The 26,782-nt window shown below is 42.5% G+C and overlaps 2 protein-coding genes across 20 annotated transcripts in view; one reads left to right on the forward strand and one right to left on the reverse strand.

Annotated features, from left to right (window-relative positions):
• Positions 1 to 26,782, reverse strand: part of Fam227b (family with sequence similarity 227 member B) — a 157,291-nt gene that overhangs the window by 31,745 nt on the left and 98,764 nt on the right. Inside the window, exon 12 of one of the 19 annotated variants that reach the window (XM_019209723.2) lies at positions 3,600 to 3,972. The exons of the other annotated variants lie outside the window; for them this stretch is intronic. Within the exon in view, the coding sequence (XP_019065268.1) occupies positions 3,956 to 3,972 (17 nt within the window). The 3' untranslated portion in view covers positions 3,600 to 3,955. Of the gene's footprint in view, positions 1 to 3,599; positions 3,973 to 26,782 lie in introns of those variants that run through there. 19 annotated transcript variants of the gene reach the window in all.
• Positions 20,021 to 26,782, forward strand: part of Fgf7 (fibroblast growth factor 7) — a 49,656-nt gene continuing 42,894 nt past the window's right edge. Inside the window, exons 1-2 of the mRNA XM_010638319.2 lie at positions 20,021 to 20,338; positions 20,925 to 21,481. Coding sequence (XP_010636621.1) covers positions 21,196 to 21,481 — 286 coding nt within the window. The 5' untranslated portion in view covers positions 20,021 to 20,338; positions 20,925 to 21,195. The remainder of the gene's footprint in view (positions 20,339 to 20,924; positions 21,482 to 26,782) is intronic.

Below are 26,782 nucleotides of genomic sequence, written 5' to 3' on the forward strand. Positions count from 1 at the left end.
CATGGGGTTATGGATTGAAAAGACCCACTATTTCTGGAGGGACACAGGGGGGTGGGGACACTCAGGCAGGGGTGCTGTACATCACAGCAGGTATGCGGTGCTTACTGTACAGCCACCTGTTGGTTGATGGGCATTTCCTCAGGCACTGCTGGAGGCATATGCCTCTGGCATTGGAAGCCCCAGCAGTGGGGGAGGGCTTGAATTACAATTTAGGATACAGGATCCAAAGGCAGAGCCCAGGAAGCAGCATGGGGCAAGAGGCTAATTTTAATGGGAGCTCAACTACAATATCACTTCCTCCACTGTTTATCGGAACTTTCCTATTCTCAGGACTAAGAGACTGATTTAATAAGATGTGGCACAGTATACTTAAATTTGTCCTTTTCTGTTGGTCCTAATCTATGCTTTCTTCCCCTTTTATTTCAAAACTTTAAACCAAATTTCTCTAGAGCTGTCAGTCCTACTTCAATATGGGAAACTTTATTTTCTGAAAATGAAGTTTCAAAGTCGAGACTGTGAGAGACCAGAATATGCCTCCCCAAGATATGAAAGATTGTCAAGATGCAGACGGTTAAGAGGAAGCAGATTCAGAAACGCTCTTTACTCCCCCCGTATTCACCTAAAAGCAGGACATAAATCTGTGAAGACATCCCTCTTCCCTCTCGTGAGAAGGGCAGGCATTGCTCACTGAGGACAACTCTAGACACTTATCACCAGAAGAACCTGCAAACTCCATGAATTTCTTCCCATGTACTTTACCTCCCCACAATTTCTCCCCTCTAAATATCTAAAACTGCTTTCCTTTGCTTGAGTCTTCTCTAAAAATTTCTTGTTCTTTGTTGAAGATGTTTTAGAAGCCAGAGTTTTTAGCTGCTGCTTTAAGCTCACTTTCATTGAGATTTCTCCTGCCTGACTGCACTGCATGTTAATTAACTTGACTTTCTCTTGGTATCTGTCTTTGGTTACAGGGTTCTGTATAAACTATGAACTTCTGAGGGTTGAAATTATATTTCCTCCAAGAGTTTACTGTCCATTGTTTTAATTTTAAAAGGGGTTTAAGCAAGTGTACTTTACCTACATTTCAGTTATTCCTTCCTTGAAATAGCCTAATGATGGAGACACCACCATGGACCTGGCCATAGGTTCCTGGTCCTTAGGTAGAACACAGGATTAGGAAGTAGGTTTCTATGTTCTAGTTTTAATGTTTCCAGCAGCCCACTTTTCAACTGAGCCTCAAATTCCTCATATGTACAAGCAGAGAGTGGTCTTGAACTTGCAGCGATCCTCTTGCCTCAGTCTCCCAAGCATTGGGATTATAGGTGTGTGCCACCATGGCCGGTGGAAGGGGAGATATTTTTTGGAAGAAATTTAATTAATGTTCAAATTATGTCTCTTATTTTAAACTGTATTAAGACATGAGGAGATAGCTTAAGTTAACTTATTTCCATTAGGTGAGAGAAAACATATACGTGATTTCTTGAGCATAAATCTGTTTTTTGGCCACTTATTCATTCACACATTCCTTTAAGAAATATTTCTTATAGACTCTGTGAAAAATACTACAAAGTTCAAGAGAAGTAGAGGATACCATCTTTAGCAGTCAGCTATTATAATGGAGACAGAACACATATACAATCCATACTCTTGGGGTATCAGCATCTATTACAGAGTTAAAAGTGACAGGAAAGGGCAAATAGATTAAATCAGAGATGAAGCTTGTAGGCTGTGACAGGGACTGTTCATGGGCTCAGTGAGGTAATCAAAGGCTCATTCACAAAGCGATGACATTTGCAGGGGCTCATGGGAAAACCCAGGCCAGTGCTGTATGCATGGGATGACCCTGGGTACCAGGGCACTGGGGCATGACTGTGAGAAGACCACCCTGGTTGCAGCAAAAGTTTCCTCTGGGACTATCCTTACTGAACAATGTGAATAAAAAGAGCAAAAGATATTAAGATGGGGTGGTTATTCTAGTTTAAGAAGAGAAAGAACGTGTCTGTCAGGAAATAATGCATTGACCTCAAATCTTTGAGGGTGACTGAAATAATTGGCCGGTAATTATGAGTTAATTTAGATGCCGTAGTTGCTTAACCAGTGATGCAGTGATGTGGTTTTGTCCCTTAAATCATAAAATTATTAATGTGTCTAATTATTGCAAATTATCATAAACCTCATTTCCCCATAGATTATTTGTAAAGGAGAAAGGTAACATGATGATTTATTGGATATGGAAAGCACTACGTCTGTTACCTACTGCCATCTACTAAGTTTTAAATATTTTCTAGGAGCTCCAGACTTTCTTGTTAGTGCAGTTCAGTCTTTTGCAACAGCTCGAGGAATGGACCAACCCTATAGCTACGAAAATGAAGACAAAAAGCTGTGCCCAGGAATGCATGCTTATGTGTTACTATGGAGGTACAGGTCAAGTATTTTTAGTTTAAAATCTCAAAACTTTGAAGTCATGAAATCAAAGTGGATAAAAGATTTACATTTTGGTGAGGCTGAGGTCACATACACTTTCTATGTAATGCATACTGTATGTTTCTCTCAGAGTGGGAGGGCTGGAAGGGTCAAAGTGGGGAGAAACCTTTTGCAAGAGCTCACTGTGCGCTCCCTCCGTGGCAGCGTTAGGAGGGTGCTGTGGTTCACCCATATCATTTCCTCTTTGTTTGGAGCCATTGTGCTCTAATGGGGAAAATGCTAGCAGAGTCCTAGTGACGCAGTGTCAGCTCCCAGCCTTCCACCAGAATCTTTCCGTCACAATGTTTACCGTAAGTCAGACTTTCGCACTGAACAAAGACATTAACATTTGATTCCATTATTTAAAAAAAATAAATTATAGGCTTTCAAACTCTTTCCATGGGTGGATTCTCAATATTCACCACTAACAATGTGTCTTAAAATAAGTTCATATTTGCAAAATTTGGTTCTGCTTTTAATTAAGCCAAGCTCTTTCTCAGTGAATGAGAAATTACCAGTAAAAATGAATGATTAAAATAAGAATGGGCTCTTATAAGGCTGGTAATCCCAAATTCTTTGATCTGGCGACCACTAAGCTCCTGCTCTGACTGTGGAGACTAAATGAATCCAAACTCAATAAAATCAATCACACTAGGAGCAGGGGCACCACAGAAGCTTCATTTCCAAGACTGTAGGCACAAACAGGATTCAGGGAACGTTTGGTTACTACCTGGCAAGACCTGTTCTTCTTAATGCTACTTCCTAGGGGAGGAAACTGAGTGCTACTGCATGATTTAAGAACCAGTTTCGTTTTACAAACAATTTGAGCCATTGTTTTGTACTAAAAAGAGCATGGGAACGAACAAAAGTGGGTACAGGGGTGTTTCTCATACATCACATAGCATAAGAAACACGAGGGAATCTTTCACAAACACATCCTTTTTATTATTCAAAGAGGTCTGCAGCTTGGTAATGAATGGCACAGGTGCCGGTCATGTGACGGGCGTGGAGCCGCTCCCTGAACAGAAAGGGGACAGAGCTGGGATGCGTCACAGCTAAGGCGGGACGGTAAACCGCGCTCTCAGCTGTGCAGTGCTGCTGACTACATGCTTCTCCCGGGATCCCTGGGGGAGCAGTGGAAACTGTGCTTGTGACGTTGTGGACCAGGTGCCCTTAGATCTGAGAGCAGAGAGAAAGCAGAGAATAAGGTAGCAGGGGTCAGTAATCGGTAGATGTGGTCGCGAGAGCCTGTGACGGCTCTCATCGCTGTCATTTTCTCATCGAAACAGTGAGCAGAGTCACCGTCCCAGGACGAGGCTACTGGAAGTAGCTCTGGAGACCGGAAGAGAAATAGGTGGAAATGGTTGCCTCTGTGAGAGGAAGGAGAGAGCGAACACCGTCTGATTGTCTGACAGGAGAAAGGCCCAGGCGAGCTCTGCGGTGGCAAATCGAAGTGAGACTAGTTGGGATCACTGCACAATGTTTCTGTCTGGACTTAGCCGCCCTGAGAAGCTGAGGAGAAGGTGGAGAGTTACCTTTAGTCAGGTTTGTGGCTTTTTTCAAGAAACTGATAAAAGTGGAAGAAGGAAAAAAGTTGAAGGTGAGTGCAAAGAGATAACCGTGATTATTGGCTGCGACATTTTATTTGGATGAGGGAGGAAGAGATATATTTCACTTACGACACTAGGTGTAAAATTTCTGTAACTGCTTCAGGTGTCCCTTGACTTGAAAGGAAATGTGTAGCCTTGATTTGTTGGCCACGGTATTTTGCACACACGCACTCTCACTCACAAATGCATGCGTCAACTTCACCAGTGGTTTCCTATATTCTTTACTAATTCCTTGGCTGGATTTACCTGTTGTGATCTACCGAGGAGTATTAAAACATTCCACTTTAATTATGGATTTGTCAGTTAATTCTTAGTCTGAACATTTTTGTTTCATGTATTTCTAGCCAAAGTTTTTAGTACCTGCACATTCACACATCCTGTGTCTTCTTATTGGATTGTTTGCTTTATCGACAGATAGTCCTTTTTGGTATCCTGTTTAATACTTAATTTTAATTTGTCTGATATGAATATTACAATACCAGAGTTGTATATTATTTCCCCATTGCTTTATTATTAACATTTTTAGGAGGTTTTGTTTTAGAGTTTTTTTTTTCAAAAAGGATAAGGATGGTTTCAGAAAATCTACTCGAGGCTTCCATTTTTCAGCAGGATTTAGCAGGTCTCATAGGCATTGTCTCTATTTCAGTAGCTCCAAAAACTGGATAACTTACAAAATGTTAATTTTAAGGGCCCCGGAAGCAGTGAGAGCAAAAGAAGGAAGATCTGTGTGGTCAGGGAAGAGTCCTTCCTGGCCTGGGTCCTTTCCATCCCGCGGGAGCTTTCTCTGTCTCTGAGCACTGCTGAGGAACAGGTGGGCATCCAAGTTCCGGACAACTTGGTGGGCTGGTGTCAACACTGTGGGACCCCTGTGTGTACATGGCAGCCACTTCCTCCCACTGTACGCTGGCTGAGCTCCGGGCTGGCCTGGAAGCCTGGGTCAGAGGTGGCCTAGGGCTTGTGGAGGCTGCGACATCTCTCACTGGGACCAGGAGTCAAAGTCGCCCGCAGCCTCGCTGGTCTTTCCTTCAAGATGTACATTAAAGACATGTGGTATTGACCGTCAAAGACTTCAACATCAACACATTCCAAGGAGAGAACTGATGCTCCCTTGGGTTTTTACGGCTGAGGATCCTGAGACTTCCCAGGTTCTTCACCGAGGTGGAACAGTACCAAAAGTGCAACCCAGGTGGATCCAGCTCAGCTAAGATTAAACCATGGTGCTCAGCTCTTCTCTGGTGGAAAATAACTTCACCCACAGGCTCTGTATATATGTACATTTTATATACATGTGTCTTACATTTTATTATACATATATATGTATCTTATATGTATGTATGTATCATATTTTATATATAACATTTGACATACAAAGAAACTATGATGCAAAGCATATGCTAGAAACAGATGCATAGGAGGAACATATCTTGGGTCTTCTGAATTTGTGCAGACAAAGGGCTTTAAGATAACATTACTTATGTTCAATAAATTGTAGAATGCATGAACAAAATAGAGAAAGAGTGGAACGCTTCACTCTATAAAAATAATATACATTTTGGAATTGACAAATACAATGTCTGATTTAAAAAACCCCATTTTCTGTTTTTAGGGGAAGAACATAAGATTAGTGAACTCCAAGGAAGTCCGCAGCAAATATTTACAGAACTGGAACACACACGCTGAACGGAAGGAACATGGCAGAGGGTGGGGGCGCTGATCGAGAGTAAGGCGAGATTAGGGCAGAGACCGTGACAGGAGGCCCACAGACGGATGAAGGGCATCGATGCACAGATGCAAAATGCTTAGCGAACCCCAAGGAAGATAAACAAACAGAAACTACACGTAGACGCGTCATACTCAGACTGCCAAAGATTAAAGAAGGGGGGAAAATCTTCAAAATAACCAGAGAAACAAGAATTAACTTTGAAAGGAGCAATCGCAACAATGGAAACTTAGTTTAAAATGCCAAAAGAAAAAAATACAGAACAAAGCAAAAACTAAGGCCACTACTGTCCTAGAAGTATGCGGGTTACAAAAATATCTTTTAAATGTGAAAGTCAAATAGAGACATTTCCCGACACAAAATGAAAGGACGGAGAACTCACTGTGTTTGAATTTTCCTGTATTACCGCAGGCATATCCCAAAGCCTGATGCCATCACTTAAAACTTTTGAGAAACTGACAATTGTTTAACCTGTCTGCTTCTTTATTTATTAGACAAGGATGACCATTCCATCAATCTTAAAGGATACTGTAAAGCCTTAGTGCGATAAAGAAAATCCTTAATAAGCCATCTCCACTGAGAGTTAGTCATGCTCGTGATAATCCATTTATGCTTTTTGCTCTTTATTTCACAAATACGTAAGACACGGGGCGCCACTGGACGCTGTGGTGCACATCGTGAAATGCTCAGGTCAGGTTAAACATGGCTGCTTCCTCACATTCTTCTGTGGTGAAAACTTTCAAAATCCTTTCTTGTAGCTCGCAGCCAGGCACAGGACAGGACTGTTCTCCGTAGTCGTCTAGTGTGCGACGGCTGTAACTCAGTGCCTATTGAGCAATGTTTCTTTGTCCTTTCCTCTGCTTCCCTGGTACCCTCCTCAACCTCTGGTTACCACTGCAGTGTCCAGTCCTCTGAGATGGCCATTTTTACATCCCACACATGAGTGCCCGTCTTTACTACTCACGGTTTCCTCTCTCATTTAGAACTTTCCCATCATGTCCATTTGTTATTTTCTCAGTGCCTTTTTGTCCCTGTCCAGTCAGGGTCCCATCATTTCCTAGGTACCTTACTCTTTCTCGGGTTTCTATTTCACCTCATCTCTGCTCACGTCTTTCTGCTTCTTGTCTTTTCAGTTTGAGGCCTTGCCAGCCTTTGCTTTTGATGTACAGTTCTGTGAGCTTTGCTAAAGAATATGGCGGGCAAGCACCACTCTGATCAAGGTGTAGAAGGGGTCCCCTACGGAAGGATCCTCTGTGCTGGCTGTGGCGAATGCTCTCCTGCTGCAGCCCCGGACCATACATTTTCTGCACCTACCCGTAGGGCTTGCTTTTCTGGAGTGTCTGGTAAGAGCAGCCATACAGTATTTGGCCTTTTATAGGTAGCTTCTGCCACTTAGCATTATACACTGGAGATCCACGATAGGTTGTACATGCCAGGAATTAGGTTTTGTTTGTGACTGAATAGTATTTCATTTTTTTGTATCCCACATTTTCCACTTGGAAACACTTTAAATTTTGCTCAGTGATCCTTTCAGGGAGGGTCTCTAGTTGGTGATCACTTGAAGATCTTCTTTGTGTGAAGATGACCGGAATGGCACATTGACTGGTGTCTCTTTAGGTTTCATATCCTTTTGCTCCAGCCTTTTTGGGTATTCCTGCCTCTCTTCTGGTGTCCCATGCTCCCTAAGGATGCAGACTGAAGCAACTCTGAGTTTAGTTCCTTTAGAAGCAATTGGGGTAATTTTAATTTTTGAAACGTTCAAAATTTTCTCTTTATTGTTTGAGTTCAAGGGTCTTTATTCATTCTGCTGGCCCTTGGGGGCCATTTCAGTCTGACCACTTCAGCTTTTATTCCTTTTTGTCACCCGTTCTTGGCTCTTTCATTCCCCAAACTCTCTTCTTAGAGGGACAAGTGTCTATCGGAGCTCAGCTTTCCTCTCCCCACCCCTCTTTCTTTCGGTACTGGGGATCGAACTTGGGTCCTTGTGCTTGTGAGGCAGGTGGTGGAATCATGAGCTAAGTCCCCAGCCCATTTATTCCTCGACTTTCTACCTCTCAGTATTTGTGTTCTGCTTCCAATGCGGTCACATCCAAATGACTTACCTGCTCTTTAGCCATTCTGCTAAGTTGCTCAGCCACCATCATACTATGAATACCTAATAACTAAGCTTTTCTTCATTTTCTTGTCAGTCTGTGCTTTTAAAAAGTGATGCTCTGTAATTTTGAATGAACTTCACAGGAGCAGGTATCATGCTTTTTTTGGTTGGGGAGATAGGGGCATCATCATGACATTTAGCACTAAAATTCAGAGTCGGATCAGTGAGTATTTGGGAAATGAATGAGTACAGAAATTCAAGTAAGAATTTGAGATAAATATTTTTTTATTTACTGTGTTATCTTTCACAAAGAATCAGTTTTCTGGTGGCTTCACCTTGATCCTATACATTCATGCTTTCTTCAAATGTCTGTCATCTTTGGCTTCTAGGTAAGAATTAAAGATTGAGTTACTGTTCCAGGTGGCTGGCATGCATTTTTGTTCAGATGGGTGTTTGTTTTTCTCAGCAGGTTTCTCTTGCCCTTGAAGGGCTTCTCAGTGGAGTTCTCTGCATGTTCCTGGCTAAGGAGGTGGGAAGATGGGGGCCCCACCCCCTCTGCGAGAATAAATCCTACATTGAAGACAATTGATTAGGGGCTCAAGCTCCAGATTAGCTCGTCTGTGTCTTAAATTATTTACACATTCTTACCTTGTGAAACATAAACTCTTGTGTGTCTTGCTTCTTCATCCAGAAAATGAGAATAGTAACTACTTTCTCCTCCTCTGCCTCTCTTCTCTTCTGCCCTCTGTATCCTCTCTCCCTGCTCCTCTTCCCTTCCCTCCCAGTCCCGCCCCCGCTCTCCTTTCCACATTTGCAGAAGGAAGACATGAACAGAACCAGCTTAGAAGGATGGTATGAGACAGTGATACCCATTAGCAGCCTCTTTCTGCGTACTGAGTTCATCTTGGCGGTGACCACTTATTAGCTGCACTTGGGGTCCTGTCGTTCCCTTGCTCACTCTGGCTTTCAGGCTAACCCTTGGGGGTTCCTTGCTCGTGCTCACCTAGAACAGTGGCCCTAGAGTTCTCTGAAAACCGTCCCCTCACTTCAGATCCTCTACTCTATTTTTTGGCATCCAGTACCTAGCCATTTGGGTTCTGCCAAGGGAGACTGGTTCTTTGTGATTCTTTTTACGCAGGACTCTGGGAGGCTTGGTAACTTGCCTGCCTCATGCAATTATTAAGAGCAGTAATTGAAGTCCAGATAAGCGTGGCTGTAAATCATCTGAATCCTGCAAGCTCTTCATGGACCGCTTTGGTTCTTGTGAGCCCCAATTCAAGGAAGGATTATTCATATGGCTTTATATCTTGTAAGTGGTTTGCAGTACTCTTTTAGTGTCTGTTTGCTGTTTCTTAGAAGTTTCAAGTTTTGTTTTCTGTTTTTCCACACATAGGCTCTGCCACCTCTGTCTCCCCTTTCCCCTCACACTTTCTATGTGTCGCTTGACTTGTGAACGCTCAGAAATGAATGCTAATGAGACCGTGAATCATTTTCCATGTTCAGCTTCCAACATCTCTCATTTAAAAAGAGTAGCTCTCCAAGTATTAACTTGCATTCAATGATTACCCATACAAACCTCACCTCTATAAACTTTTACCTCTAAGAAAGCCTATCTATTATACTGCATGAATAGCTTTAAGAAATTGTTGGATAAAAGTTTAAGTTACCAGAAGTTGCATCACTGCATGCTGAGGATTGTTTGCCTTCTATAATATGAAGTTATCCTCAGAGGAATCTGATTAGAATAGAAACCAGATGTGTGTTTTGACTAGACTGAGAAAAAACAGGACAAACAAGTAAAATTAATATAAGAACTGACTGAGTGACCGAGGAGGTTTCTAAAAACCTGAGGCACGGGCGTGCTAGGGAAATGAACCCATGAGTATGCACCCATGCAGGGTGCATGAGAGGGGTGGAGACAGAGAGAGAGGGGCAAGTGAGCGGAATAAAGAACGCGAAGTTGAGAAAATGCACACAGGCAAGGAGGAGTGAAGGACTGAACAAGAGGAAGAACTCCCAAGCTTTGGAAATATTTAGTGTCACCAAGGAAACAGAGTAATTGAATTTTACCTAGGGAATCAAGGAAGTGAAAAACCAGAAATCATGGTTTCTCAGTCCAGAAGAAATGAAGTACAAATGGGATGAAGATTGTTGCTGAGAGAGAAAAAAGACTTTTTATGTAGAATATGGTACATTCTCGATACTTAAAAGAATACCCTCTCCCTTCTTGTTCACTCTGTTTTGAGGGACACAAATAACAATGTACTTAATATTGATTTCATATTTGATTATTCTGGAAGTAACAATCAATTTTAATAAACACAATTTTGGAAGTAATCACATTTATTGCTACAATCTGTCAGAACCCTGAGTGGAGTAAAATGGAAAAGGCAGGCAGAGGAAGAGAGGGTTAATCGAAAATAATTTCATTACCATTTTTCAAATTAGTCTTTAAGTTTAACACTTAGTTGTATGAAAAACTAGAATTATTGTCTCTGATTTTATTTGTGCAAGGTAAAAGTAATGTGATAAATATTATCCTACTAAGTCTTGTTGTTGTTGCTGTTTTTGGAGGCAAAGTCCTTGCTATGTAGCCCAGGGGGTGGGCTTGAACTTCCAACCCTCCTGCCTCAGCCTCCCAAGTTCTGGAATTACAAGTGTGTGTGCTGATATGCCAGGTGCCATCCACTCTTTTTTTTTGTACCAGGGATCAAACTTGGGACCTTGCACTTGCGAGGGAGGTGGCGGAACCACTGAGCTAAATCCCTGGCACCATCCATTCTTAAAGATAATTTAGATTATAGTAAAACTTCATTTGTTTAGAATATGGTAAAACCTCACATGTTTAGGATATAGTAAAACTTCAGGATTTATTCCACTCACATTGAGTGTAAATTGAGACTTGTCCTTCTGCTTTGCAGAGATTTCCAAGACTGCACAAAAAATAATAGGATATATCAGTTGCTGTAGGGAATTTAAAAATATTTAAGAGGGAGAGCAGTTTTCAAACATCTTAGTATTTTCATGTCAACCTTTGCAGATAGTCTGATGAGCTACGTCCATATTTTTAGAGGCTCAAGTCAGCCAGGTGTCTGCTTTATAATATACTTGGTATTTATAAACAACTTTTCTTTAAAAAATGCTATAATTTTGGAGTTTTACTAATTCAGTAACTTTCTAAACTTATGATACAGCATTTCCAAATCCCAAGCTATTTAAGCCAGGAAACTGCAACTGTAATCACATACAGCCAAAAATTCTGTTAGAAAGAGAGAAATTAGTCTTATTTCATTATTCTTCTGAAGACTATTGAATGACTAAATTGACTTTTTCATCTTTTTTTTGGCTAAAAAACTTTTCCTGGCATTCAATGCCAAATCTTTTAGTTTTTATCATATTCTTTTTATTGTGCAATATACTGTGTTTTCATACTCTTTTTTTGTTGTTTGTTCTTTTGAGACAGGGTCTCACTATGTAGTTGAGACTGAACTGGAACTCACTATGTAGTCCAGGTTGGTCTGGAACTCACAGTGATCCTCCTGCCTCAGCCTCCTGAGTGCTGGGATTACAGGCATGCGCCACCACACCTGGCTGTTTTCATACTCTTAAAGGAGCTACTCTGCTATTATGTCTCTCAAATATAAAGGCAATTTTCTTTTAAGTAAAATAATCATAGAGGCTACTAAGTATTGATTTTTTGGGTAAAATGTCAGCATTGCTGTTCTTAGAAATTTCTTTCTTGGTGTCACAAGAATTGAACTCTGCATTACTTAAATTTAAAGCTATGAGGTCTCTATGGCTTAAATAAAAGAATAAGAATAAGACTGTTTAGGCTTTTCCAATGAGGTCCCACAACATAGCTCGGTTTCTGATACAGTAGCTGTGTTATGATACTGGGGCCTCTTGGATTCTGGTGGTCAGAGATATTATTAATTAGAAAAACGAGGATCGCCCTTAGGGTTTTTATTACAATACATAGTTGATACTGCACGACAGAATTTTTCCTTCGGCACCAGAGAGCCCTACAAGCAGACTGCACTTTCACTGACTCTCGAGATGCTCCCTGGTTCCCCTTTCCAGGGAGTAAGGGGTCCGGATCCCTGTGGTCTGCCCTCTAGTACTGGTCCCTGTCCCGTCTTCCTCTGTCCAGCAAGTGACGTCCCCGTTTACCCGTCACAAACATCAGAACTCTGACTACCTCTGTCTTTCACGTTGCCGGCCAGCTTTGTCTCTAGCATGTACCTGCCCCTCATTCCCTCTTCCCTGCCATGGCCTTCACCCGAGAGGGCTTCCTCTCCAGTCTGGGTGCAAACACAGCCTCCTCACTGGTCTCCTCGCTTCGGTCTTGATGCTCTCCCAGAGTTTTCAGAATGGTCACATTACGCACCGATTGAAACCTGTCATCCTTAGGATCAAATCCCAAGCCCTTACTATTGATACCAAAGCCTGTAATAAGTCAGGGTCAGCACCCCGCTTTCTCCCTGTTCACTGTGCTCCACTTATGCTGTCCTTCAGATTTTATAAAACTATGAGCACTTCCACCTCACAACTTTTGTTCTCCTTGTTACCTCCACTTCTGATTGTTCTTCTTAGTCTTCAGATCTCACTTTAAATGGCACCTTCTAAAACTTGCCGTGAGCCTGTTCTAATCATTTCCTTCCTGTTACTTGCTACTGTAGTAACCCACTTATTCCTCCTGAAATATCATCAGAATTACTTTTGTATGTTTATCATCTGTCTCCTCCTCCATAATTTCAGCTCCATAAGCTTTGCTTAGCCCCTTGAACAATGTGTCTTTCACACTGTATATCATACATCTGTGCACACACTAAGTTTGGGTTTGAAGTCATCAGGCAAGATCACAGAGCAGTGGGCCCAAAGATCTTCACTGAAAACTCAGAATGTAAACTTGCAAAGGAAATACGTGGCAATTGCTTTCCTTATCCCTGGGTACCTTACCCAGACTGGATATAGAAGAAGGAAAAAAAGAAAGGGTGGGAGGGGAGAACAGGGAGAGGAGGTGTGGAGAAAGAGTGAAAACTTCGTGAGAAGGGTTTCTTCTCTGTGGGACCCTTTCTCTAGAGAAGTGTCAGTGTTGGGGTGAATTGCTCCTCACCCCAAACCTAGCAAGGGAGCTCAGCACTTGGGGGATACCGAGGATTACAGAAGACAGTGGGTACAGGGGTCCAAATAGCAGACAGACCCAAGTTTTATTCAGGAAAAGTGTGTGTTGCGGGGGGGACATCCATCAAAAATCAGACAACCAAAGTGAACAGACACTTCTCAAAACTCTGGCTGTGCTTTCGAAGCAAAAAAGACCAACAGGATCTGAAAGAAATCTCAGTGTCTCTGGCCATTAGAGAAATGTGAATGAAGACAAGAGAGATTCCATCTCACTCCAGAAAGACTGGCCACCGTGGAGAGTTCAAAGACAACACATGCTGGCAAGGTTGTGAGAGAGAAGGAACCTTTCTACGTTGTCGGTGGAGATACAAATGAGCACAACCTTTATGAAGATCAGTACGGAGATCCCTCAAAAGCGAAAACTGGAAATTTCATTTGACCCAGCTACAGTGCCTCCAGGTGTCTTCCAGAAAGGGTTAAGGACATCATGTTGTGCTGATGCATGCACACCCACGTTCAGCGCAGTGTAATTCACATTAGCTAGCCCATGAGTGAATCCATAAAGGAAAATGCGAGATACACACAACATGGTACTATTTTGCCATAAAGAAAGAAGCCAGCAGGAAAGTTTAGCCTGAACGGGGAGCTCGAGGACAAGTCTGCCTTTCTCTCTTGGTAAGGAATTGTGCAGCCTCCAGTCCTCCACGACTGCGTGTCTTACCACGGCCGGCTTTCCTGGGCTTCCTGTCGCCCTCCTGAGTTCTTGGCTGGACTAGGGGTCAGTTGACAGGAGACACAGTGATGGGAGGGGTCATAGAAATTATCTACAAATGCTCAGGAGTCTCACAAAACATGAGAGTCAAAGAAGAGTGGACAACCGGAGCTGAGGCAGCACCCTCAGTTGTGGACAGAGCAGAGCTGGGGGATCCAGGTGGGGAATTGTGGGGCACAGGTGAAGCCTGTCTGGCCATGGCGTCACCTCCCCCAGCTCCTCCTGCCTGGATGAGATTTCCCAGGAGGGACTCATGACATCCAGGTCCTGCGGAGGATCCATCGCCCACGAGATACCTCTTCTGGTCCACTGTGCACCTAGGGCCCTCAGTTCAGGCAGCAGCACCCTGAGGTGTCAAGTCTGGGCTGAACACCCCAATCTTTAGGCTAAAGAAGGCACTCTATAATTTAAGTCTTCATTATCAGAATCATCTCTGTTCTGCCTTTTTCTTCCACTTTAAAGCAGTTCATCTGTTGCTGAAAAGCCATGGTTTTTGCAACCAATGAACTACTAATTAAGCCAATTTTGCTACTTGGACATTGACATTTATGAAACATTACAATTGTTTTCATTAATTTCACCCCTCATTTTGCTGCCTGGCTATGTAGATAATTAGCATGGAACCAGAGGATGACAATTTAAAGCAAGTAATGGAACAGCCCTAATTACGCAGGGTCTTTGTGATGGTCTCCTAGCCTAGCGGTGAATCAAACATTTCTCCATTTAAACGCTTTTCAGAGTTGAGGATCGCGAGAGGCTGTTGAAATCAGGTGCCACTGTATATGACCAGCTCTTCCTGAGGGTAAGCAGTGACTGGAGGGTAATCACGCCAGCCAGGGCCTTGCACGACATACTTCCACCCCATGGAAATTTACAGAGGAGGACAGGAACAGCAGACCTACTAGCTCCAACTGGAAATCTTGCTCCAGGTCTAAAGTGGGACCATAATTTAGTAAATACATAATTTAATTTGCAGAACTTTAAATTTAGCATGGAAGAGACCTTCAAAAATATGTTAAATAAAACCAGTTTTTATAAATTCAGATATGCAAAGACTCACATAACGCTCATAGACAGAGATATTTACATGAGGTGGGTCATCGGCACGCCACAGCTTCGAGCATCTGACTCAGACTTTGTGTCTTATATACAGTTAGTTTTTAAATGTTAGGGCACTGTGCACAGGGTAAGCACAGCGTTTACATAACTGAGGATTTCTACGGACCGCAGGCTTGCTCAATGACTCTTGCCATTTTACTCCTAAGTTTAAACTCCTGTCTTTGAGTCAGTCCACCAGGTTTGGAAGACAAGTGTCCACTCCAGGCTCCCGGGATCCTTGAACACACTCAGATCCCTTTGTGAGGCCCTGTCCACCTCTTCAGCCTCATGGATCTCACACCGGTCTCCACTGCTCACGGCTCTCATTCACGTGAGCCTCTTCTGGTTCGGGGACACATGCTCTTCACCATCCTCCCTCCCCGACCTGCTCCTTGCCACCCCCAGACCTGCGTGTTTATGTTTGTTCTCTCTCTGGAATGCATACTTCCAAAGGGCAGAGATCACTTCCAGAATAATCACCATTGTATCTCAAAAAGGCAAACGCAACATCTGGAAGCAAGTAACTTTTTGATAAATATTTGTTAAATGGATGAATCAAGGAGTAAGGAAGATTGGTTGTATGGAATGCACCAGAGTCGGGCTGAATTTATGGAACGGTACCGACAGAAGATGAGATGAAGATAAATTCATGGTGTGAGGATAACTGCAGGAATGTGTGGAAATAAATCCTGGACTGCAATCTCAGATGTAAGGAATAATATTTACATTTATATTTATAAATATAAATCAACCTAGCTCCAATTTTAAGAATTCCACTCTCCTAGGTTGGTGGAAAACTTAAACTCAGTGATTCCTAATTTTCCCTTTTCTGCGCCAAGAGGGGCAGGGATTCGAGGGTTGGATGCAGGGCTGAGGCAAGGGCCTTTGGCCAGCAGCCATGTGTCCAGGTGCACTCAGCCCTGGGTTCTCTGATGTTTCCAGACTTCTTTTAATACGTGAGACACCTTTAGGAGGGGTGCTGTGATTAGGCACAAGGCAGACATCCTCTGGAGTTTTGCTTTCTCTGCTGTGCTTTGTGGTGCTACCAGGAGTGTAGAAGCTTGCTTCCCCAAAGTTGGGACCCACAGACTTTTCTCTGTGTACCCCAACGTGTGGGATTCCGTTTCCACTGTGCTGCTTCTCAAAGCACCTTTACGCTTCGCTTTTCTTCAGGGCACTTTGGATAACCTTCTGAAGTAGATTCAGCTTCGTCCAAGCCAGGAGGACTTGCACGACTGCCCCATCCACCTTGAAGCTCCTCCCCACGCCAGTGACTTGGGCATCTTTTTGACAGGATGAATGACTGTAATTTACTGTTTCATAAACTTACTCTGCTGACAGCATTTAGGCTTTGACCAGGAGAGGCGGAGAGCGCAGTCACGGCCGCTTCTCTCTTCAGCCTCGCTGTGAACTTTCTATCTTGGGGCGCGGCTCGGGCCTCTTCCAATGGCCACAGAGCTGCCTCCTCAGGCTCACCGCACGCCACCGCCTCCCTGGTTCCTTGCAGCGGGCACGCGCTGGTGTTCTGCTGTTCTCCCGCCACACGGGGGTTTTATACACGCACGCTCCCCCGGCGCACTCACAGGCCCGCTTCCCAACGCGTCCCTGCTGGCAGCGCCGCAGGACACGTCTGCACCTACCCCAGACGCTGATGGTGCCCTTTCTTCATGCGCGCATGTATGGTGGCCTCCTTGCCTTGTAAGAAGAGACGTGCAAAGGTAGCCGCAACGAAATGCCATCTTTACTGAGCTTGGAAAATCCCTGCAGTCCGACCGCACACTGCTGAACAGATGGGCATTTGTACGCTCCACCAGCGGGTTTAAGAAACCGGCACACCGGCACACCTCCAGGGCAGCGCGAAAGCTTTGACCCGCACCGTGCGCCTCATGGGAGCTGAGCCCGGAGGTCCACCTGCACCTTGTAAAATTACATGTTTATAACTTTATTCACAATAGCATTTTTTTCCTAATAAAAAATACGGGAAAATGAAATGTTCCCCAGTGGAGGGTAGGTTAAATACATCGGGAGGTATCCGTTCAACAGGATCCGTGCAGCTGTAAAAAATAAAAGAAAGCTTCCTGAATACTGAGATGGAAGATTTTCTAGTTCTTTGCTTGTTTTTCTTTTGATCCCCCTTTGAGCCCCTCTCCTCCTCCTCCATCTTCTGGTCCCATCTCCATTTGCAAAAGTTGTATTTCCCTGTTTCCTATCATCCATCTTTTATTTTGATCTTCAATTTATTTATACTTTCAGTTCCTCATGCAAGAAAAACCATGCGGTATTTAAGCTTATGCATCCGATTTATTTATTGTTTTGGCTTCAAGGTGCATCCATTTTCCTACAAACGAATTAAATTTATCTTCTTTGCGGCAGAGTAGTACTCCATTGTATAGAAGTACCATATTTTCTTTCCTTCCTTTTGCTCTTTATTTATGCTTTGACTTTCTCATATGAGAGAAAGCATATGGTATTTAAGTTGTTGTGCCTGATTTATTTCACGCAGCAGAAAAAAGTGGCATGCAGAACAACACATGTAGAATACTACATTTTGTATAAAAAGGAGTTAAGTAAAAAACTACAAATACATATGGAATCCATTTGTATGTATAAGCATAAAGAAACTCTGGAAATATCTATAAGAAGCCAGTAACAATGATTATCTCTATTTGGAGAAAGGGTAGAAGGGGATGGGGTGGTGGGAATACCAGAACGTGAGAATGTAAAGAGATCAAAGCGTTTCAGGACGTGCCTTTCTACTGAGCATATTATACATAAGTACAAATGGGGCAAAGTCTGAAATTAATTATTGAAACAAAATTCATTAAACAAAAGTTATATTATCATTTATCTCTTCACTGAATGAAAGATACACTGAAAACTGTTTAAGCAATGGTGGGGGCGAATGAATACTTAATTGCCAGTTTTCATGATATTCACGGAAATAAACTCTGTATTCTTCTATCCTGAGATCAAACTGGACAAATGTCAGGCTTTGCTTCTTGCTGGAGAATGGCAGGCACTTTTACTTACAAAAGACATTTTAAAAAACCAATTTTTAGGAATAGATGCAAGAATCTTTGTTTTATGCATTTAGACTGACAAGATGGAGGTGTTTCCAATAAAGTTAGCTCAATCTAGAAATGACAAAAAAAAAGACAATTCTTCAAAGTACTTCTGTGTTTAGTCAATTGAAATATACTACATATATATATATATATTTTATAAGAGCAATAAGTGATTGTCAATGTATAACTTCACAGAAAGAGGGTTACCCCATCCGGAGGTAACTAAAGCTACTAGGTACATCTTGGAGGACTCCTCTGAATGACGAGGACACAGTGAACCTGGCGATGCTCCCCACTGTAGGGTGTGGGACCAGTGAAACCCACTGTAGGCCCATCTGGAATTGATGATTCTCCAATAAGGACACTAATAATCAAAGAATTCAAGCTACTTTTATAGCTGCTTTGAGATTAATGCATTCATTAATAGTACTTGCATTCTATTTCCAAATAACTGAATATAATGGCATCTAATGCACTCCAAGTGCTTAGATCACAATTTTATTCTTCTTTTCCAGCTTACAGTTAATTCTACATAGCAGATATGCAGGAGGCACTAACTACTCACTTCTAGAAAATTGCTCATTTCTTTTATTCAAGCCCTAAGCATGTGATTGACCAATGTTCACTTCTAAACTGTCAATTTCTTTGTTCAAAATCCACAGGGTCAGTGAGGAACAACTGGCTTTACATGTAACTACTGTTACTATCATTTATTTCTTTATAAAGAGTATCCAAGCCTTAGGGATTCAGGCCCTGTTCATTACCACTGCCTCCTAAACTCGGGGTGTAATTCAGAAAATGATAGCATCAAATTTTCTTTTCTCCTTTCTTCCGCCTTCTAGAGTAATGACAGAACGTTTTGAGCTATCTTGTTTTTAGTCAGTTGTTTCCACAATTATGAAGAGTCCACCCTTGTCTGCTTTTAAAAGCTTAACATTTTCAGTATTTCACAAATAAAAGATACCTGGATATATTAAAATATTCTGTCCCCTGGACTCAGTTCCCTAAAAGCATAGACATAAAGGGGAGTCACAAACTATAATCTAATTGAATGGACTTAATTTCCTTCTCTAGCTGGTGTACATGCACCACCTGGTGGCAAAGTAGTGCATTTTAAATGCAGAATGTGTGTGCGTGGGGGGGGGGCTATACAACATGGGACAGAAGATTTTAATATAAGCGCCTAAATACTTATTTAGATTGATGATAAATATTTCTAAATGAAATATCTAGTGGAACATTTGAACACTGCCCTATGTAGGCTAGGACAGGAAGTAGAAAACAACTTATTTGGGGAAATAAAACAACTTCTTCTCATTTACATTAGCTCTAGGCCTTACAGTTTCATCCCTAAGTTAATATTTGTTTATTGTGCTAAGGTTCTCATTGAAGCAAAAGCCAAGCACTGATAACCAAGGTAAACTGCTTTCTTTATTTTTAATTTTTAAGAACAATAATGTTTTAGAATGATGCATGTGCTTCCTTATACCAGCCACTAGTATAAGTCATAGGGTGTAGAATTTTCAGATTTCAAAGCACCACAGGGTGGTCTAGACGAATAACTTAATTTTACGAATGGAGCAGCAGCTAGGTGTCAGGAGTATCAACAGACTTGCCCAAGGTCATACTGGCTGTTGGGAGCAGAATCAAGAAACTAGGGCCCTCGATTTCTGCCTGAGAACATAGAAGTCATACTCATATGCAATGGCACATTATCTCTGTGCAAAAAGTCGTGTCCTTAGCTTAGTAATACAAGCTTTAAGACACCAACTTGTGAGTAAATACCTATTAATTTTGTTCTGATATTCTGAGTACGAAGGGGTACAGTAATCAGAGATACATGCACCATAAAGCTATGGAAAAGATCTTCCAACTACCAGAAAAACCTGACACATTTCTGTATATGTTCAAGGAGATGCTTTTCAGCGTTCATACAAACTGCTGTGCTGCAGAGAAGATCTAAAAATTCCCTTTGCCCTTCTCTCTGGTTTAGCATCAGGATTTGTTTCCACAGAGTAGACACACTCTTGTAGATTTAAGCATAAACTATGTTTATAGCTCCCTCTTATGACCACTGAATATCATACAAGCCTCCTTTTATTCTTGCTGTTGTATTCAACTAACAGCTCACTGGTTAAGTTTTAATTGCTTCCAATGAGGTCAGCAAAGGTATTTATCGAAAAGCCCTGAATACAAGACTGCACACACAAGCACACATGCGCTCACACACACAGAGAAAATCCTCTTGCCTGTTGATTTATGGAAACAATTATGATTCTGCTGGAGGATTTCTCAGCTGAGAAATAGTTTGTAGCTACAGTAGAGAGGCTCAAGTTGCAAAGGCAGACAACAGACACGGAATTCTTGTGTATCCAGCTGTTGTAAACAGAACAAGTAAGTTACTGTTATTTGTCTTTAAAAGCAATGTTGAATGTTTTCTAAAGTTATCTCTTGCTCTGATGGTGGTACTGAGGGGGAAAGCAGTTATCAGATTTTTGAGCCGTGTAAATATCTATAATAATTACGCTGCAGAACGTACATAAAGACAAGCTTGAAGTTCTCTAGTATGATTCTGACATTTAACTTGAAAAATGTGGGCTGCTCAGGAGAAAATAATTGCCTAGCCACAAATGTAAAAGTATAGCATAAAAAATCTAGGGAAAGCATTTATGTGTTGTTAGTAGTAATTGTAGAAGTTGATTTAAATCAACAGCTCTAAGTATAGGATGTTTCTTACAAAGTAGAAACTGGAATGAATGATATGGTCATATTCTGATTTCTCTCCACTAATGCAAAACTTTAAAAAATCTACATATAGAGTGGTAAAGATGTTGACATCCTCTGTACAAGCTGTTTCAAATGTATCTTCAAAGTATTAACTGTATTTGTTGCCATACTATTTACCCACTGAAATTCATACATACATTTTTTTATGTTCCTTTCTTCCCCCTCCCTGTTCTTAATCTCTCATTGCAAACAGAAGTCAAGTAGCAAACAGCGCCGCAGCAACTGAGCTTATGACAACCTGTTCTTTTATAAGGATATCTCAACCCAGAGTTATTTAAGGAGGAATCCTGTATTGTTACCAGAAGCTGAAAGGATAAGTGTACAACTCTGGAAAGAGCAAGGACTCTTTCATAAATCAATCTGCAGCTCACAGATAGGAAAAGGTCAATGATCCAGGAGTAACAGTCAACTGCAGTTGGAGTGTTCATTATGGTGTTCATGGACCCCTGGAACACTACTCTATAATGCACAAATGGATACTCACATGGATCCTGCCAACTTTGCTCTACAGATCATGCTTTCTCGTTGTCTGCCTAGTGGGCCCTCTAGCTTTAGCTTGCAATGACATGGCCCCAGAGCAAATGGCTACCAACGTGAACTGCTCTAGCCCCGAGCGACACACACGAAGCTACGATTACATGGAAGGAGGGGACATCAGGGTGAGAAGACTCTTCTGCCGAACGCAGTGGTACCTGAGGATTGACAAACGAGGCAAAGTCAAAGGGACCCAGGAGATGAAGAATAACTACAGTAAGTATCGCCTTTTATTTAAAGCACTTAACAGTTTGTGAAGGGACCAATTTTCAGGTGACCTGCTTTTTCAGTTTCCTGTACTGATGAAAAAATCTAAATGAAGTTATCACCTTCTAATTTTTCTAAATTGAGACTGTTAAACTATGTTCCTAAAAATTTCTCTCGGAGCAGAGCAAATCTACTAATACTGTACTAGGAACTGATAATGCCAGCCAGTGGGAGGATATACATGCCATGTCCTCAGCTCAGAATGCTTCTATGCGAAGAGGAAAGGATATCATTCACACTGAATGTGGGTTTCTTTTTCTCTAGGAAAACTCATTAGCAGCTCTTTTATGGTTCTCAGTAAAGCTCACCAAAACTATCAAGCACTAGTTTGATGAATAGGGAATTTATTTATTAGTTTAGTTTGCTTTGGAATAATATTTCCATGATGCAAAAGACAATCAAAAAATGCATTCTTGTTCAACTGTGCATAGAAGACAGAAGGGAATCTGTGGTCCTGTCATCTGTTTGTGTCATACTGAGCTGGTACTGAATTGCTTAACTACCTACCTAGAGAGAAAAATACATTATGTTTCTAACATTTTTTTGATCTAAATCTTCTGTCATATAAAATCTAAATCATTTTAAGAGGAACAAATGTGAAGAAACAAAAGTGAGTTGGAAGAGATGTTAATTTCATGATATTCAGTTGAAAGCCTTATGTTTTCCCCCAAGAACCAGTTTTTTTGTTTCTTTGCATGTTAATACATTAGGGCTTGAGTTTTCCCCCAATGGTTATGATTGATAACTCACTTCAACAGTAATATTATGTTCAATGGGATAAAATATACACTTCAAGTTGACCTAAAGGATTAAAAATCCCTAATGGAAGATGAGTTTTGTTTGCATTATTAGCACATGGGTAGTGTCACTGTCACACATTTTGGAATAAGTGTGTCAGAGTCGACTGAGAAAGCACGCCTGGGGAGGGTGGTGTGGACATGTGCCTGCCACAGTGCCAGGCTGACAGTAATAGTCTCCAAGTTTTGTTGTCTGTTTAGTAAAGGGCCTTTAGGCTTCTAACTAATCAACCTATAAATGAGAATTTGGGGGAATTCTGTTACCAATATGAAAAGGAGTGGGTCTTCTCTTTAACCATTGTTAATTCAGAAGGTTAAGGCCATTTTGATGGCTCGTTATCAGTTATAGTTTTGTTGTTATTATTACAATTAGTAAAGGTATTGTACTAGCTCAAGAAGACTTTTCTGACTGTTGCGAAGTTTAGCCAAGTAAATGACTGTTTGGAGGAAGTTTTGTGGCTAGCTACTTTGATGTGTGCAACAGAATTTGGCTTAGCATCGGTTTATTTAACAAGTAGTAAGATTTATCACAGGGAATGAAATCTGGTAGAAAGATTACTGTCAAGGTGGAAGTCGGGCTATTTCTTGGTTTTCTAGTCTGTGGCCTGTAACACCTGGGAGGTGCTCTCCAACACACCTTCTAGTTCCTACAGTGTATTCTATCCAAACCACAGAATATATGACATGAATATGAAGACACCTAAGTTCCCATTATCCCGTGATCCACAATGAATGGAAGAGATGAGAGCAAATGTCATCTCAATACGATATTCAAATCGGAGTAATAAGGTTATAAAACCTAAACTGTACAATTCTTTCACGTGGTAATTGCCTTTGAATGCATTTACCAAATAATAAAAAAGAAAAAGAATGTAAAATTGACTGAAAAGAATAATATGTGTGACTATTTGGTATTAAAACTATTTATTACTGGAATGCATTCACATATGTAAATTTTATTTTGTCTGTGCCAAAATTTCTTAAAACCATGAAACTCAGGCACATGAGCAAAATGCTGAAATTATTTCATAGTTTGTAACACAATTTAGTGCTTACTTTCAGTAACCACAGGTTGTCCTAAGTTCAGTAACCATTGAGTCATAACCTTGAGTAACCTCCAGACAATCTTCATGTACAAGTTTTTTCATGGTCTATAGGTGTGTGTGTGTGTGTGTGTGTGTGTGTGTATGTATGTATGTATGTGTATATATATATGTGCTGTACCTTCTTAATATGTAAATTTTTCTAGAAAGCGAATCAGAATCCTTTAGGTTCATTGCAAAAGTGTTGTCAAGCTGTGTTACTATCCTTCTGAAAAGGAGTTAGTTTAAAAATTAAAAAAAAAAGAGAAAGAAAGAAAAAAAAGCAGCCAGTAAGATTTTTCCAAAGTTAAAAAGAGGCTAAGACATCTTTTGTCCCTAGCAAATCCTAACACACAGAAGGAAATACTTCAATGAGAGTACATTGAGGGCCATTTATTAGAAGACAATTCTGATAAGCATTTCCTATTTCTGAGCTGCGAGAGCAGCTTGCACACTTTGAATGAATCGACAGGTGTGATGCTTCCTGTTGAGCACTGTTCTCGGTTACCGTAAGGAGCCCCTGTTCATCACCATGCCTTTCCTTTGAATGAAAGGGAAGCTCTGAGGACCCACACTGCACCAGAGAAGGGCATCTCTCGCAGAGGAATGCAGGTTTTCTGGGGTGGTGGTGATGCCGGGGCTCGAACTCGAGGCCCTGTGCATCCTGCAGAAGTAGACTACCACCAAGCCCAGTTCCCAGCCCCAGAAATACGGTTTGGCATTAGCAGGACAGGTGAAAGATCTGAACGTACAGTTCTGTCTCCAGGAGGTGTTGAGTTGGGAGAGGTGGGTGGAGGGGAGGGAAGAAGAGAGGACAGGGTGGGGAGGTGGACAGGATCACTCGTGTCTTATCTTTAAAGAATTTGAAGAAAGACTTTGGTTAACCTGGATTATGAGGATCTCACTTAATTACAGTCTTGCCAAAAATACTTTAGGGATAGATTAGAACGAACAAATTGCAGAAAGTGCACTCTAAGGAACTCAGCAGAAATAAGACTTGTGCTTAGAGCAAGACCTTGCTATGTAGATGGAGGGGATTCGTGAGAGGGGAAGAGAGGCTGGACTGGCCAGAGAATGGTCCTAAGGCCCTGCAAAATTTTCACGCAGGAGGAAGAAAGCTTCTCTTCCCTGCTTGTTCTTTCTGAGGGCTCCGCATTCAGCTTTTGGGTGGGTTTCTAAAGCCATGGAGTGGAGCCTACTCTGAGCTAACTGTGAGTATCATCAAAGCATAAAATGTTCCCCCAATATGGACATTCAGAAGGAAATGCAGGAGAGTGCTGGGGACATCTCGAAGGGACTGGGATTGAATGGGCAGCACTGACTTCTGCCGTCAGAGCTCTGCCCTCGGAGACACGGCCAGAGGGTGAAGCGAGATGACCACCGGGCAGGCAGAGGCTGTCACTCCACACCTGACGGAAATAGCACTGCCTCCGAGCTAGGCTGGAGGTGCTGAGTGAGAGGGGGCAGCGGCGTGCTGGCCACCAGGCAGCTGCCCTGAGAGCTGGGTGTGGTGCCCAGAGCCACGCCTTCCAGATCATTTTCTCATGGTGGGGACCCAGTTACTGAGAAGTTGTGTTCTCCCTAACAACAGTTAACATCGCGCATTTTTTAAAGACAACTTTCTCTCAATTTTCACAAACCACGGATCCAGAGACAAGTATGTCTTACCGGGGTATCACTGAAGGTTGCTAATTCTGTAGCAAGAAGAGGGTCAGCCATTCTGAAATTTGGCCAAGGACCTGGCGACATTCTCTGCACTGTTAGAATGTGATGGGACATGGCCTGGCAATTGGCAAAGGGCAAATAAACAGCGTTGCTGGACTTGACTTTGGCCACAAAACCTTCAGCCATCAGTTGTCAGCAATCCTCTGGATGGGCTCCTCCTGCTCAGGGATGAACTGGGAGAGTAGCTGTCAGACACGCCTCACCTCCAAGTGCGGAGAGGGTAAATGTGCGTATGTGCAAGCCATTTCAAAGAATAATAACCCTCATTATTGAACTAAAACAACACTATAGGGACAGCTGCGGCCATTAATAAAACATAACGAGGAATGTATCTACGGAGTTCTGTAGAAGCTATGAGATGAAGTCCTAGGCATCGCTGGCCAGGCGGGATCCTGTAGAGCTGGTGACCCGGATTCCCGGAAATGGCCATTAGGGGATGGATAAACTTCCAGGGAGCACATTCAGAAGTAATTAGCTGTTCCTTGCAAACTCTGAAATTAAGGATTATTGTCTATTTTACATCTCCCTCTTTTGGGGGCTAGGACAAGGGACTGGCACTTACTAAATGCTAACAGTTGCCACAGGCATCTCTCTGCATCTCTGCCTTCTGCAGTCCTCATCTGAGCTGAGTGTTTCTGTATCACTGTCCCCTCCGTGTCATCACCCCAGAGATTCTGGTCACGAATCTTCCTTCAGCCACAGTTTCAGAGCATTCGGAGGCCCGAGTGAGCTGAAGAGAATGCAAGGAAGAAACTGCCTTATCTAGATTTTTTCCTCAAACTTGGTTAAATACTGTAATCAGATGGGGACCTTTAAAAGCTATGGATGCCAGGTTCCATCCACAAAGATTCTCTTTAAGTTGATCTGACGTGCAGACCCAACACTAGGAATTTTCAAAGGTCCCAGGGTAATTCTGACCCTGCCGAGCTGGGAACTGCTAGATGGAAGGGGATGGAATTAGATCATTGGGGAAACCACAGCTCAAGAAATTGGAGTCTCCTAAAGCTGAAAGGACCCAGAAATCAGTATCTGTTAAATTTCTCCACTGGTTCTATTGTGCAGCTAAGGCTGCAAACCACTGCCCCTAGGGATCGAGAGAGTTCTAATTAGGCGGGAACCTCCCGGCCCCCCCATGTCCTGGGATTGTTTTGGAACACTTAGAGGGTGGCCGAGCTCCCTTGCTCCCTGGAGGATTTTGAAACAGGCTTGATCAGGAATGAATCTCCGAGCTGGGCCCTGCAGGAGTTCCTCCCGTCCGTGCAACCTCCCTGACAAATGCCCAGTCGCAGCATTCGGTGAACTGGCCTAGAAACACACGCGAGGGCAGCTCTGCAGCCCCGGTGGGTGAAGGGGGCTCTAGTGAATGCTGCTGCTGCTGCTGCAGGGAACAGTGCGTCCTGGGCCACGGTCTCACAGCAACAAGCAGACCCGTGTCTTGTCTGACACCTGCACACGGCGCTGTGCAGGGCCTGGCGTGCAGGCCCCTGTGTGAGACTGTGCGGCTGTGAAGCTTGATATCTCCACGTGAGGCTCCTGCTTCTTACGGGCACCCCACCAATTTAAAGGCGGAGAGTTAGCGACTCGGCCTACAACCCAGAAAACCCAGGGGGAGCGAAGCCCAAGTCTGGAAGAGTTACCCTGACCAG

This window comes from Fukomys damarensis, unplaced genomic scaffold (assembly GCF_012274545.1).
Source record: "Fukomys damarensis isolate Sample0158 unplaced genomic scaffold, DMR_v1.0_HiC HiC_scaffold_17, whole genome shotgun sequence".
Classification (NCBI taxonomy): Eukaryota; Metazoa; Chordata; class Mammalia; order Rodentia; family Bathyergidae; genus Fukomys; species Fukomys damarensis.